Source organism: Paroedura picta, chromosome 6, assembly GCF_049243985.1.
Source record: "Paroedura picta isolate Pp20150507F chromosome 6, Ppicta_v3.0, whole genome shotgun sequence".
Taxonomy (NCBI): Eukaryota; Metazoa; Chordata; class Lepidosauria; order Squamata; family Gekkonidae; genus Paroedura; species Paroedura picta.
This window is the reverse complement of record NC_135374.1, coordinates 61,400,285-61,416,023: the sequence shown is the minus strand read 5'-3', so window position 1 is coordinate 61,416,023 and position 15,739 is coordinate 61,400,285. Positions and strand designations below refer to the sequence as shown.

The 15,739-nt window shown below is 43.6% G+C and overlaps 1 protein-coding gene across 1 annotated transcript; it reads right to left on the bottom strand.

Moving 5' to 3' along the window:
* Nucleotides 1-784: 784 nt before the first annotated feature.
* Nucleotides 785-15,598, bottom strand: GET1 (guided entry of tail-anchored proteins factor 1). Its single transcript, XM_077342730.1, has 5 exons — nucleotides 15,341-15,598; nucleotides 12,530-12,695; nucleotides 9,661-9,728; nucleotides 6,467-6,581; nucleotides 785-1,191 (listed from the first exon to the last, which is right to left on the bottom strand). Exons 1-5 carry the CDS (start codon nucleotides 15,458-15,460, stop codon nucleotides 1,118-1,120), a joined length of 543 nt encoding a protein of 180 aa, XP_077198845.1. The 5' UTR covers nucleotides 15,461-15,598; the 3' UTR covers nucleotides 785-1,117.
* Nucleotides 15,599-15,739: the final 141 nt, after the last annotated feature.

Here is a 15,739-nt window from a genome sequence, read left to right as displayed (position 1 = left end):
TCTACAAGGATTCTTAGATCTCTGCCAGAATGGGTCAGACATCCCAAGTATGTGTCTCCCATTTCAATGTAGTCTTGATACATAATACCCCTAAGCTTAAGGTAAAGTGTTCCAGATGTTATATAGAGCACACCATTAGTTTGCTAAGAAACCAAGTTTACAAAGATTTAAACTCAAATGAATAACAAAACATACTCATTTTAAAAAATCAATTTACTGCTGTGACATGTTGGCTTCTGCCTAGCTTTATTATCTTGCAAAAAGTTTCATAAGATAATACTGATGCACAGTTCTTTGATACGTAAGGAAACTTAACAACACCAGAACATACAATTTCCGGGGTCAAGGGGGGGGGAAAGCATCGAGGAGGCTATCTAGTCATGTGAGACATGTCCACAGGTCATCTGCTTTTGATATTCAGGGATCTCTAAAAGAAAAATTGAGGTACAAAGAGGGTCTCCTTTCACTACCAAAAAAGGCTATGCTGGAGATCAGAGCTTGCACAGAAAAAAGCCATGTGAGGCAGTGGCTGTAATAAGGAAATTGGGAAAGATTGTGTAAAAAAGCTAGCTGGATCCAACCCAAGAAACAGACATGCAGAAAGTAAGAGGAGGACAACCAGCCCTCATATACTGGAAGTTAAAAGAAAAAAAGTTGACATTTCAATATGAGAAAAATATGTAGAGATTCAAACCAGAAGGTCACATTGTAATCTTTAAAAAACCATTCTTCACAAAGCTTTACATAAGCAAATGTCTTCTACCCCAAATGAATACATATGGCGAAGTATTTTTCCTTTTATTATTCACCTTTAATACATCCTTACAAGATGAGTTAACAAGTTCACTATCTAATGCTTATGACCACACAATACAAAAACCAGTAAGCGCAATAACTTGTCTAAAAGACTCTAAGGCTAAATATTACACATAAGACAATATATAAATATTAAAAGTTACAATAAAATCATTTATTGTTCTACCCTAAACCTTACTTCTCCTTTCACAGGATATAGTATCAAAACCAACTGGTGCAAAATCTTGTCATAAGAATACAGTCAAAGGAATCAGAAAAGTATTTTTAATTGTAATAAATAGATTGAAATAAGAATCCTTTCTCAGCTGAAAGGGTGAAGCATAATGGCCACTACTTTGTTGCAAACCACCAACCAACATGTAATGCCAACACCACCTGAAAATAAAAGAAAAATGTACTGTAATTCAATAGTATTATCAGTAACCCAAATACACATATGTATTATGTAGGTAAAGACAGTTTTGGCATCAAACTTAACAAATGTCGAAATGCAACCAACAAGGTCTTTTTACATAGCTCTACAATGGGGGGGGGGGGATAATTGAAGAGCCAGAAAAGTACAGAATAAACCCGAGTACAAGAGGGAGTTTCCATGCAGACTGGTGCTACAGTTAACTGTATACTTATGAGCACAACTCACTAGGAATTTCTTCAGGGAACTATTACTTAGAAGTGAACAAAAGCTTCCAGAAGAAGCTGTTCTCTCAGTTTCTCTCTTACTTATTTGAGAAGGCCCTGACCTAGATAGCCCACGGTAGCCCCATTTCATCTGGTCTTGAAAGCTAAGCAGGGTAGTAGTTGGATTGAAAACCAACAAAAAATACCAGGTTGCTGCGCAGAGGCAGGCAATGGCAACCCACTTCTCAACAACTCTAGCCTTGAAAACACTACTGGGTTGCCGTAAGCTGGTTGTGACTTGTTAGCAATATAATAAAATTTGAGCAATTGAAGTTACTGATGAATCATACCATATTAGCTCAAGACAACCATGAAAAAGAAAAATGCTAGTGATAGTTTCATCACAACTGTTTTGTAGGAAGTATTCATAATAAATACTTCTTTGCATGGCTGTATTCTTGAGAGTTTTCAACAGCCTTGTTTTCAACATTCTGCTTCCCTCTCTCAGTGTGAAGATATTATTTGCTGGTTGATTTCTCAAGAATAATAATATCCATTTAAAATTACTATTTAAAACAGGTGTCCCAACCGAAAGTTTTTAGAAAGTGGATGGGTCAGGTGGGGCACATTTTTAACAGGGCTTCCAACTGGCCACTGAATATTCAATTAGCTGGGTAGATCGGCAGTTGCTGCCACATTCTCTCTCATACCTCTTTCTGTGGCTCTTCCCCCTGCAGCAGCCGTTTTGCAGCTGGACCACAACATGCAATGAGAAATCCCAAAGATGCCCACAGGCTTAAAAAGGTTAGGAGCCCCAACTTAACAGAACAGATAAAATCAGTAAAAAGGAGATAAGGTTAAGAATTATTATTTTTAAAACGAGGTGCTAAGTTGGGCAATAGCATTATCTCTTTCCCAAGTCATCGATGCCATAGCCAGGAACATTTCTGATGACTGCAACATTTAGTCCGGTTTGCAACCACAGACCTTCCATTTGCCACATTTAGAGTCTCTCTTCTATCTTCATTTAGAGGTTCAAAGAAGTCCCTGTGGAACAGGGAATCAGATGGTGGAGCTGAATGTATCAATTCTGAGGACGTGGAATTGGGAACTTTCTCTCTGGGGGCAACTTGGATGAGGACTCCACTATGCTGCCTTAAATTCTGATGCCCTATCCCCCCCTCCCCCAAAACTTTAGGAATGAAGCATTGGCAGTCTTTACATGTGGAGATACTATGCGCTTCACCCAAACAGAACAGATATGGGTCTTGTGTTTTGGTTTGGGTCATCATTGCTCAGCAGTAGGGACATTTCTTGAAAAGAGCTTACTAAGCCATGGAAAGAACAAAGCCAAAGTCACTCCAACAAATGTGGAGCAATTCCTCACAGACATGACTATAGTTGGAAGCTTCCAGAAAACGCAATCTTCTCCTTCAGTGGCAGAAGATGAACTGAGAGTGTAGGCACAGCTGTACAGGAACATGTACTCCTGAGGTGGGAACACGCTTCTAGCTCTGACATACAGAGCGGAGGCTTTTAAGTGTCCAATGGCAAGTCTGCTCATATCTAGAAGATCAATAATGAAGCATCCTTCAACTACTAATTTTGGGAATTGTTTTGAGGAGAGAATTATGTGTTAAAAGTTTATCATTTCCCACCTTCATTCTATGTCTAAGACAAAGACAAAACCCATAACCTCTTGTCCCACGTTGCCCATACCCAAGGCAGCTACCACCACAAGGGTAACCACAACGGTGGAGGCAAAGGTAAATAACCCGCCTCTGACACTGGTGCTGTGCAACGTCAGGTCAATAAACAACAAAACTACAGTATTTTGCAGAGCAAAGAGTGGACCTGGCGTTCGTGACAGAAACCTGGACCAGGAAAGGCGAAACAATCATCCTCAAAGACCTAGCCCCTGCGGGGTTCTCTATCCTCCACCAGTCCTGGACAGCGGGGCGGGGAGGAGCGGTGGCAATCCTAACCCGAGAGGCGTTCTCCTTCAGGGCCCTTCCTGCGCCGTCAATACCAGGCATTGAATGTGTCGGCCTCGGATGGGGATCAATCGAGAGCGTGGCCATCTGGTTAGTGTACCACACGCCCAATGCACCACCAGATGCCCTGCCTGCCCTGCTAGAGGCGGTGGCGGCCTGGATGCTACAGTTTCCCAGTCTATTGGTCCTGGGGGACTTTAATGTCCATGCTGAGCTGCCGTCCTCTAGAACTGGGCAGGACCTAGTGTCAACCATGGCGATACTAGGGCTCTCGCAGTTTGTTGTTGGCCCCACCCACCAAGCAGGTCACACCCTGGATCTTATTTTCGGCGTAGGTCTGAATGTGGATCTGGTCACGGCAACTGCCATGCCATGGTCAGACCACTATGCCCTGAAGGCTCGGCTATGGCTACCACTCCCACCTCAGTTGGGCGCTGAGCAAATTTTAGCTCGCCCGCGGAGACTTATGGCTCCGATTGGATTCCTGAACGCTCTGCGGGATCCAATGCCTCCTGGCACTTCTCTCAATGGCCTGGTCAGCAACTGGCATAACAGACTGCTGACTGCCATTGATGAGATAGCTCCCCGACGCCCTCTCCAGCCCCGTCTCAAGCGGGTCCCCTGGTACACCGAGGAGCTTCGCAATAAGAAATGGGAAATGAGACGGCTAGAGCGAGTTTGGAGGAAGACTCATGACGAAACCTCGAGAACATCTTATAGAATGCAGATGAAGGCCTAAGGCGGTGAAGTCAGTAAAACGCAATTTTTACTCGGCTATCATCGCATCTACAGACTCACGCCCGGCTCAATTGTTTAAGGTAGTTCGGTCTCTCACTGCCCTGGCTGAAGGGAAAAAAAACAGTAGCAAATTGGATATCAGCTGTGAGGCATTTGTGAGTCACTTTGCAGATAAAATCTCGACACATGACCTCCCTCCAACTTTAGATACAGAAAGTGAACTAGAGGCCCCTTGGCCATCTTTGGAGAAAACCCTGAGTAACTTCAGACAACTCACGCTGACCGAAGTGGACAGGATACTAGCAACAGCGAGGCCAACCACATGCCCACTAGACCCTTGCCCATCCTGGCTCTTAAGAACAGCTGACATAAGGATAAAGGGCCCCCTCCGGGAGATAATCAATCTATCTTTCACAACGGGAGAATTCCCAGAGGGACTGAAAGAGGCTGCGGTACGCCCACTGCTGAAAAAAACATCCTTAGACCCGTGAGAGCTCAACAATTATTGACCCGTCTCTCATTTAGTGTTTCTGGGGAAGATGATAGAAAGGGCTGTTGCAAACGAACTAACAGAGTACCTGGAAGAAGCTTCGGTCCTAGACCCATCCCAGTCAGGCTTCCGGCCTGGCCATGGGGTAGAGACAGCGCTAGTTGCCCTGACGGACGACCTCCGTCACCAGTTGGACCGAGGCGAGTCGGCACTGCTGATATTACTAGACCTCTCAGCAGCGTTCGACACAGTCGATCACGAGCTTCTAGCTCGCTGCCTCATTGATGCCGGAATATGAGAGACAGCCCTCCAATGGCTGATCTCCTTCCTCCGGAATCGTGGACAGAGGGTTGCAATAGGAGAGAAAACATCAGACCGCCGACAACTTACTTGTGGAGTCCCACAGGGAGCGGTCCACTCTCCTATCCTATTCAACATCTTTATGCGCCCTCTTGCACAACTGGTACGGAGGTTTGGGCTGGGTTGTCATCAATATGCCGATGACACCCAGCTCTTCCTCCTGATGGATGGATGGCCGCCCTGACTCCCCCCCAGAAGCATTAGCCAGCTGCCTGGAAGCAGTGACGAGATGGCTGAAGCAGAGTTGCCTGAAGCTCAATCCTTCAAAGACGGAGGTCCTGTGGCTGGGTAGGAAGGGACCATGCGAGGAAGCGCGCCTGCCTGCCCTGGATGGTGTACAGCTCTCTACGGCTGACTCCGCCAGGAACCTAGGCGTGATTCTGGATGCTTCCCTTACAATGGAAGCCCAGATCACAAAGGTAGCGTGGCTGGCTTTCTACCATCTCCGCCAAGCCAAACTACTAGCGCCCGTCCTGGCCCCGGAACACCTAGCCACAGTGATCCATGCGATGGTCACCTCTAGGCTGGACTTCTGTAACTTGCTGTACGCAGGCCTGCCCTTAGCCTTGACCCGGAAACTACAGCTGGTCCAAAACGCAGTGGCCAGGATCCTCACAGCAACACCGTGGAGGTCCCACATCCGGCCCATTCTCCACCAACCGCAGTGGCTGCCAGTTGAATTCCGGATCAGACTAAAGGTTCTGGTAATTACCTTCAAGGCCATTCGCGGTCAGGGCCCAGTGTACCTGAGGGACCGCCTCCTTGCCTATGCCCCCAAAAGAGCTCTGCGCTCTACCGCCACCAACTGGCTAATGGTCCCTGGCCCTAAAGAAGTCTGCCTGGTCTCGACCAGGGCCAGAGCATTCTCTGTCCTGGCCCCCACCTGGTGGAAAGCTCCCAGAAGAGATCAGGGCCCTGACGGAGTTTAAACAGTTCCACAGGGCCTGCAAAAAGGAGCTCTTCTGCCAGGCATTTGGTTAAGACCAGGCACAACCAACAACGAACAAGGGCTCCCGCTTCCCCCCCTTCCTCCCAGAACTCCACCAGAGTGCTCTGGACCTGTTGTGCCATTTGCACAGTTGCATTGTTATACTGTTATATTATTATTATTATTATACTGTTTATTATACTGTTATTCTGTTACAACCACTGTTATTATTGTATGATTATTAATGAAGACTGTTCTATGTATTGTTTATAAATTTAATGTAAACCGCCCTGAGCCTCCGGGGAGGGCGGTATAGAAATATAATAAACAAACAAACAAACAAATAAACCAGAAGTTTGCAGCACTGGGAATTATTGTGGTGAGCATTACTGTGAGAGATAACTACTTAGAAATCTGGGGAAACAAGAAATACTATATCAGAAACTTTTTCAACATGTGTATTATTAAGAAGAGAAATATATCTGAAATGTCAAAAAAGTTTGAAAAGTACCATAGTCTTACCTGCCACCCCTGTTGGAAAAGCTACCAAACGTTCTAATGGGGCTAGCCATTTGCTTGGAAGCACAGTAACTGGTTCTGAATAGTATTTCCAAATCAGTGAAATCATTAAAGCAGCCTAGAATGAAAAAGATTTACATGACTAACTGAAAAACTGGAAACTGGTAAGTTGTTTAACTTAGTTACACCATCAATATTTTTAGCCATAAAACTTTCACCTCTTTTGTGAAAATTAAGGTTATAACAACCAGCAAGAATGAGCCATTGACTAGTGCTTTAAATTGTAATTTAAATACATTTTGTTTAAATTAAATCCACCTGACACAGAGCTCCCCAAATGAGATACATCTGCGTCTGATTGGCTGCCAGGCCAAGAAGCAGAACTAGGGTGGCCTACAGCACTGTTTTCACTGTAGGTAACTGGGCTGTGCCACTTCAGAGTGTATGCTGAACCTCAAATAACCAAAAAAACATGATACAGCTAGGCTAGAATCACTCTTGTCTATGGCTTTATTTGCAAGGTATTGTTTTGCATGAAGCTGCATGAAATCATATGACCCTACTTGAAGTCTGAACTGATTTAACTGAGGGCCAAGTTCTCAATATTTTTCCCCTGATGTGACATAGTGGACTAATCCTCTAACACTTCCTCTTCAGGCATGTGTGTGACTTCCATAAGATCAACAGAAGTAAGCAGAGCCAGAGAATGGTGGAGATTGCTGCCTACTGGGCTAAGACTCTAGTTTAGAAATCAGTTGCCACTTCCCACCAGTCTCTTCCTTTCATAAGTCATCTCAAAGCCTTACAGCATGTCAGAATAAGCATCTAAACACTGTGACAAATAAGGATAGAAGTTATAAAAACCAGACCCAATCTATATTTTCCATTTTTAAAACTACCAGCCTGTCATGTCCCCACAACCACCTCCCATCTCCAAGGAGTTGCCACAGCAACCAGGGCCTGCTGCTGAGCCAGCTGTTATAGATCACCCAGCTCTGTCAGAAGAGGGGGCCTGAATGTGCAGCAGGGGGAAACAGCACAAGTCAGCCAGGCTCTTCCCAGGAGGCATCTTTGGAGCAGCCGCATATGCACGCCAGCCCGGACAGTTCACCTGAAAGACTCAGAGGGTGCAGAAGAGTGGTGTTTGCTGAACGCTGAAGGAGCCAAAGACTGCAGGCATGCTGTTAGAGCAGATGGGGCCCAGCTGGGATAGCTCCTGGGGAGGATGAGTGAGTCCTCCCCCAGGTGCAGCCAATTAGCTGGGCTGCTTTTAGGCAGCGGCTCCTCAGCGTTTATTAATAATATATGAATGTTATTATATGTATGGTTTCATGTATAGTTTCACTTATATGTAAACCACCCTGAGCCTTTGGGGAGGGCGGTATATAAATATGAATGAATGAAATAAAATAATAAATATGCAGAAACCCTCCCATCCGGCTCATATTCCTTGTCTCAGTGAACTCCTGTGACTTCTGGTAAATGGCTTTTGACTACGCACTTGGTAACTGGACTGGCTTTGGTGAATAACTGTTTCTCTGTACTCTGACCTTGGCTTTCCCTTGACTACTCTTTGCCTCGCCCTTAACTCTGCTTGCTTTGACTCGGACTGCACTTTGACCTGACTCTAGTGTGGACTCCGGCTGGGCTCTGCAGGCCAGGCATCTTCCGCCCAATTGCCACTGGGTGCAGCCAGACAGGGCAGCATACAGCCTTTACTATAGTGGCTTCCTATACCTATTAATATAACTTTTCAATATAAATACAAAATAAAATGATCTATTCTTTACAATAACTACAACAACTTTATTTTTATAGCTTGCCCTTCCTGGTTGGCTCAGAGCAGATAACAACAGGATGCATACAATTGACTTTACACCAATAAACAATTTTTTGAACAAATATATTAAAATTAATAAAATTATATTACTTATAATTTTGTGAACTGATTTTTTAACTTTATAGAGAGAGCTTGATTTTGTTTGGTGGGTTGATGTTTTGGATGGTATATTTTCCATTTTGTGGCTAGGGAGGCCAGCATTTTTTCAGTGTTAATTTCCTGGCCTTAACCATAGGCTTAGTGGAACAACCGTATCTTGCAGGCCTTTTGGAATTGTTTAAGGTCCCGGAAAATCCTGATCACCTTGTAGAAAGTGTTCCACCAGGCTGGAGCTAGGAAACCCCTGGCTGTGGTTGAGGCCAGTTTTACTTCTTCTGGGTGGAAGATCCTGACGGCTGCTGTTTGCTGGATCTTAGTGCTCTTTGGGGGGGAGGGGAAAAGGCAGTCCTGTAAGTACTGACCATTTAGGGCTTTAAAGGTTAGTACCAGAACCTTGAACCTGATCTGGTCTCTGATCTGGAGCCAGTGCAGTTGGGGAGAACACTAGTGTGATTTAGTTCCCATAAGGAGTCATGCTGCAGTATTCTGGACAAGCTGGAGCTTCCAGATCAGTTTGAAGGGCAGCCCTGCGTAGGGTCACTTATAGATGTCCAGTATGGAGGTGACCAATTTATTTCTAATTTATACTATGAAAAGATATTACCATAATATATACTATATATAAACTACTTTATTTATTTATTTATTTATTTATCTTTATATACCGCCCTCCCCGAAGGCTCAGGGCGGTTTACATTAAAACTAGTCAACGATACATGAAACAGTCTTCGTTAAAACATACAGTAATTAATAACAGTGGTTACATTAAAATAATGCACACCAGTGGTCCCAAACCTTTTTATCATCGGGGACCACTCAACGCCGGGGACCACTCAACACCTTTTACTGAGGCCCGGTGGGGGGGGGGTAGTTTACTCCTCTACTCTCAACCACTGCCCTAGCGCTCTCTGATCGCTATGGTAATGTTTTAATATCCCTTCAAAATAAGATACAGACACGCCACAACAATGAACATAAGGAATATTTTATTTTCATGGAAATTTTAACTCATGACAATGACAAATCAATGGGAACCCTGAGCTTGTTTCTCTGCAACGAGATAGTCCCATCTGGGAGTGATGGGAGACAATGACACCCGAAGTGTGTTGTAAATGGCCGGGGGGGATGAAGTAAAGGGCCGGGGAGGGGGGGAGAAGGCGTCCCACCTCCAATTAGTCGACGGACCACATGTGGTCCGCAGCCCACAGGTTGGGGATCGCTAATGTACACTTCAGGAAAACTTATTTTATTTACTTACTTGCAAAATGTAGAAGACAATATTTATTACCCACTTTATTTTGGCAAGTTGAGCTGTTCGTGTTTTCACTGTTAAAAGAAACAGATGTTCTTATATACGTAATCTCTACAAATAAGAGATATACTTTTACTTCTAATTGACAAAAGTACTATTTCGCTTTCTAAGAAATGGAATCTGTTTAAAGTTTAAATCTTCCATTGGCATTTTACAAAATTTGGTGGTTTACAGATGTATATATGTATGTATGTATTTTCTAGTAATTTCTCTCACATAAAAATCCAAAAGCAAATTAATTACAAATAAATCTCACTGACTGTAATCCAAAACATTACAAATGAGAATAAACTCAACTGACAGAAATAAATCTAGTTAAGTCTAGGCCAATTCTAAAGATCACATATGGTCACAGAGATAAAGGCTGGTCATCCCAGCAATATTTCATATCCCTCCCTTTGAATTTTCTGATTTAATTTTTTTATAAATTAAGTTTTCAAGATTTTATTCTTAAGATTATAAGAAAAATCCTATAGACAGTATCAATCCAATTATACAGGCAAAATTACATCTATTACATCTATTTTCAGACCTTCTACAGCTAGGTCGATGAATGTAAAGATTTTTCACCCACGAGAACAATAAACAAAGATGAGCTCTTACATGGGCCAGATGCTAGTCCCTGCCCAAAGCAGTTTGGGAAGGGTGTTACATAGTCTATTTCAGAGATTATGTCCTTGTAATAGTGGACAAGTAGAAACCAGAGAGTACTTCTTGCTATACTGCCCATTTTATAGTATGACTAGCTTCAAAGCCTGTTCATAAGAATGGGCTTTGAAAGGGTCCTCCCCGTCAGCTTGCCAGCTGCTTTCCTCTGCGAGGGCTCGGGTATGCTTGCCAGGCCCCCGGGAAGCGCTCCTTCCCCCCACTCTACGGCCGGATGACTTTCTGGGGGCCTGGGAAGCACACCCAGGCCCTTCAGGAGGCCGCGGGTGTACTTTCCAGACCTTTGGGAAAGCGCTCCCTCTTCCCCACCCCTCACGGCTGGATGGCCTCCTGGGGGCCTGGAAAGAACACTCGGGGCCTCTGTGAGGCCCCGGGTGTACTTTCCAGGCCTTTGGGAAGTGCTCCCCCCCCCCCCGTGGCTGGGCCTCTTACCTGGGGCCCTGCAAGTGGAGTGGCAGAGTCACAGATGTGCCTGGCTCTAACAGGCAGGCACATCTGTGAGGCAAGGGGTGAGGGCTTGGTGAGGGAGAGTGGGAGCTATAGGGGCAGGGCCAATCAGGGTGCAGCCAGCACCCTCGAGAGGCCGGACCATTCATCCCCCAAGGCTGTTTCACAATTATTAAGAGAAACCAAATGGATAAGATTAGAGGCAAACTTTTAAAACCTGTATTAGATATTCAGACCTTCTGACAAGGGAAATGATAAAGAAGTTGTTAAGTGACGGAGGAAGCCATACAACTATCTGCATTGCTAAATTTTGTGCTGATGCCATTAAGATAAGCAGCACCACCAGGTAAGTACCTTCATTTTATACAAATTTTAGACTAGTTGTATTTCCGGATCTAGTTGAATCTTAAATTTTCCTTTGTTTAAAAAAATGTTTTGTTTTTTTTAAGTTTTAAAAACTTAAGACTTTAAATTACTGAGGTGTTTCTTTGTAGTCACCAAACTGTACACACACATATTACATATTTTGCGCTGTGATCAAAGATGCTTATTTCTCTGAAATGTGATGCTATTCCAATACTGGTCTCAATGCAAAAAAATAGGAGGAGGAGGAGGAGTTGGTTCTTATATGCTGCTTTTCTCTACCCGAAGGAATCTCAAAGTGGCTTACATTCATCTTCCCTCCCCTTTCCTCTCCCCACAACAGACACCCTATGAGGTGGGAGAGCCCTGATATCACTGCTCAGTCAGCTGTGGCGAGCCCAAGGTCACCCAGCTGGCTGTATGTGAGTGCAGAATTGAACCCAACTCACCAGATTAGAAGTCTGCACTCCTAACCACTACACCAAACGAATGAACAAGTATAAAGAATAGTTGACAAATTCTTGGGCACTTGTTGCCCCTTTAAAAGTTTTAGTATTTTCAATAAATGAAAGCAATTTAAACAGGCTATACTGGGCCCCCCAACCTTTTTTAGTCTGAACAGCATCTTTGGAATTCTGATTCAGCATGGTAGGCACAGGAAGTAGAACATTATGGCTACCGCAGCTTGCAATCAGCCTCAGACCGAAGACCCTTCTGCTGTGGTGGTTGCTGTTGCCAAGGCATATTTTTTACTAATCAAGTCTCCAGTGGGCAATCAGATGGACAAAAGTGGCATCTAGCCCCTAAACCTAAAAACCCTTGGCAGACAACAGAAAAGGTGTCAGCAGACATACGAACTAAACTGGATGCCCCTGTACGTCTTTTTTACCACTAGGCAAAGAAAAACTGAGATGCATGATACTCCAGGCCCCACTTTGAACATAAACAAGGAAAAACTCACATTATTTTGGATCCCCATTATTATTGGATCTATGTTTTTGAAAGAATTCTTCGGTATTCCCTAATAAAAGCCTATCAGCCAGAAGAAAATAATAAAACTAACCTGCTGGATAGGTTTGTGTGTGTGTTTCCCTGACAAGTTAACAAAAGACACAAATAGACACATGCATTCTATTGATTAAACAATCCTATCACTACCTACAAAGGGACATGACCAGCTTGTGACAGGCCAGAGATATTTTGAAGAAATCACGTTTTATATTATGAATTTCATAACAAAGTTAGTCTAGGAAAAAATTAACATAAAGGAAGAGAAAGGGTCTACCAATAAGGTCTGACAATGAAGAAAAATGTGAATGTGAAACAAGCAGATATGTACCGTGAGTCTTAAGCTTGTCAGTCATTTTGTTAATTTTCCTTTCTAATCTTGCATATCTGGCAAATTCATCCATCATACTAATGGTAGCAAGTTCTTGCTTCATGCCCTGGATTTCAGACCTCATCTGTGATTCCTGCTCAACATCCTTCTGTAGCAACTTTGATATCTACCAAAAAAAAGAAAAAAATGCCTGAACTGTTCTTTACATTTTTGTTCATTTAAAAAGTACATATACTTTATTTTAAAATATTTGCTGGCATTTAATTTCATACAAAGTAGCAATCACATATATGCACATATCAGAAAGCAATCTAAGCTGCTTCAGAAAACATAAAGCAGCTTAGAATTAGCCACCAATTTCTTACCAGTCCTTTTCCTGGGTATCTTGGTGGGGTGAGAATGGTCAAACATGTATTTTGTCCCTGTACACATCATCAATGCAAAATAGAGTTATATTTTCAAGCTTGATGCCCAGTACCTATAAATTCATTTATTTACAGTCGTTTGAGCAGCATTTTCCAACAAATGGATCAGTGTAATAAACACAACACTAAACAATGCTAAATCAATATATTTAGGGATTAAATCAATAAGGGGAAGATACATAAGATTACTAATATATGTCAATCACAATGTTTAAAAGGCTCCAATAAAAATTTGACAAGGCACTGAGAGACCATTGTGAGGAAGGGGCAGATGCTAGCAAGGCAGGTTTTAAACTTTGTTGTTGTTGTTAGATGCGAAGTCGTGTCCGACCCATCGCGAGCCCATGGACAATGATCCTCCAGGCCTTCCTGTCCTCTACCATTCTCTGTAGTCCATTTAAGTTCGCACTGACTGCTTCAGTGACTCCATCCAGCCACTTCATTCTCTGTCGTCCCCTTCTTCTTTTGCCCTCAATCGCTCCCAGCATTAGGCTCTTCTCCAGGGAGTCCTTCCTTCTCATGAGGTGGCCAAAGTATTTGAGTTTCATCTTCAGGATCTGGCCTTCTAAGGAGCAGGCAGGGCTGATCTCCTCTAGGTTTTAAACTAGTGGGTTTTAAATAAACTTTTACCCAATAATCTAGCATATGAAGCCACAATATCGTAAGCAAGTCAGCTTCCGCTCTCAAGATCATATTGTGAATCCATCTTTGAGTACCAAATAATAATCTTAAGAATTTAGACTGAACAGGTTCTAATTCAACCTGCCAAACTGGATGACTTGCAATCCATAACACATCTGGGCTAAGACTTTTTATTGTTGTTGTTGTTGTTTAATTTATATCCCGCCTCCCCCGGAGGCTCGAGGTGGGTCACATAAAATCAATCCCCTAAAAACAGTAACAAGAACAATAAAACACAGTACACCAATCACAACAAGGGAAGGCAAGAATGGCAGCCAGGTTCATGCAACTAACCCAATTTCCATTTTTGCTCTATAAAGTTTTAATGCTGCAGGCACAAAATGGGCAAGTATCTATAAAGCAGGGGTGGCCAAACTATGGTTCTTCAGAAGTCCATGAGCCCGTCAGCATGTGCTAGAAGGGGCTCATGGGAATAATAGTCCAATGACACCTGAAGAGCCAGCTTGGCCACCCCTGCTATAAAGCAACTTAATTCTCAAGATTTGTTGAGCTTTACATATGATCAACTGAATACCCTACTCACAGACTTACAGCCATTAAATACATGAACAGGTTCCTACTTGCCAAGTATAAGAGCTGTTCTAGCTCTTGAAATTGTAACCCAAGAATATGGTTTGTGTTATACACATAAAGCCCAGTTTTCTCACCACCATTTCACCTTTTCTTCTATGAAATGCCTGATTGCACAATCAGTTTTTTGTTTTCTACTTGGATATAATCACAAACTCTCAGGTACCAAAAGAGGCTTGATACTGAACTTAATAGCATTATAGTCACTGTTCCCAATTGGTGTGACAACCCCTACATCTCAGAACCATGTCCAAGATTACCCTTCTGGTTGGCTCTGTGTTCTAGTAAACGGTAATTTATGATGTCTAGGTTATCCCATTTCTACAGCATGATTTGAGCACACATTTATCCAGTAAACGTGAGAATAGCCAAAGTATCCCATTATAACATTACCTGCTTTCATTACCCCCCTTATTTCCTTTGGTTTCTCAAAATCAGCCTCAAGCATTTGATCAGGTGGGCAACGGTAGACCCCGACAACCGGACTTTCAAGTAACCCTTAGGGCCTTGCATTTCCACCCATATTGCTTTTGTAACAGAGTTAATACTTTCTAACTTATTTGATTCTTCTCTTTTTGGAGTACATCACATCACCAACAACAACCCAACCCTCCCTGTCCTGCATATGGCTCTCATATCCAGGAACGACTGTATCCCATGGATTTTCCTCATTCCACCATGTTTCTGACATACCTACTATATCCAAATTGTCACTGAATGCCAAGCACTCCAGCCCCCATCTTGGCTCAGAGACTTCTAGCATTGGGACAGACTCCAATGATGTGTTTTGCTCTCTGGTCACCCTGGCCTCCATTATCAATCATCCACGCCACATACTTGCAATAATTAAAACGGCGGCGTTGAGAACTAAAATCCCAGAAGAAAAATTGCTGCAGATCTGGACATAAATGAAACTCTCAACGGAATAACACAGGGAGCACTGTTAACCTCCAACTATGGCGGGATACAATTGGAGTGTCAGGGGTGTCACCGCAGCCTAAGCTACCACGCCACCCACCCCGACTGGAGTGGAAGGAATCCTCTACTGAAACACGAAACAAACCGAAATGGGCAACCGCCGTCATAGAGAACCCGGCGGAGGTGACCCACTTACTACAGAGGAACAGGAAGGCAAGAGGATTTTAAGGAGGTTGCATAGGAACACCGAACTCAGCACAAGCAACCAAGCTCCGGCATCCCTCGCGGTTTCTGCCTCTGCTTGCTGCTCGCTCATTTCCCAGGTCAAAGAAATCGAAGGGAGAAAGAAGAAGCCGTCAATCGCCCCAGGAGTCAGCGCCCAGCTTCTGACTACACAATAGACAAGCCCAGGCTCACTCCGCGCACGCGCACACGCCAGCCTTTCTGTTCCCCTAGCAGTACGCGAGATATCCTGAGCGCATGCGCAGACGCCACAGTGAGTGTTGTAGACTGACGTTTGCGTTCAGGGGCACCTTTATGACCAACATAGTTTAATTCTCAGTATAAGCGTTTGTGCGCATCTGATGAAGCGTGC

Coding starts and splice junctions, on each gene's coding strand:
- GET1 (XM_077342730.1), bottom strand. CDS start 15,460: ATGAGCGAGCAGCAAGCAGAGGCAGAAACCGCGAGGGATGCCGGAGCT. Junction 12,696..15,340: donor TGCCTTCCTGTTCCTCTGTA/GTAAGTGGGTCA, acceptor TTTTTTTGGTAG/ATATCAAAGTTGCTACAGAA. Junction 6,582..9,660: donor TTGTCTTCTACATTTTGCAA/GTAAGTAAATAA, acceptor TTTTCATTCTAG/GCTGCTTTAATGATTTCACT.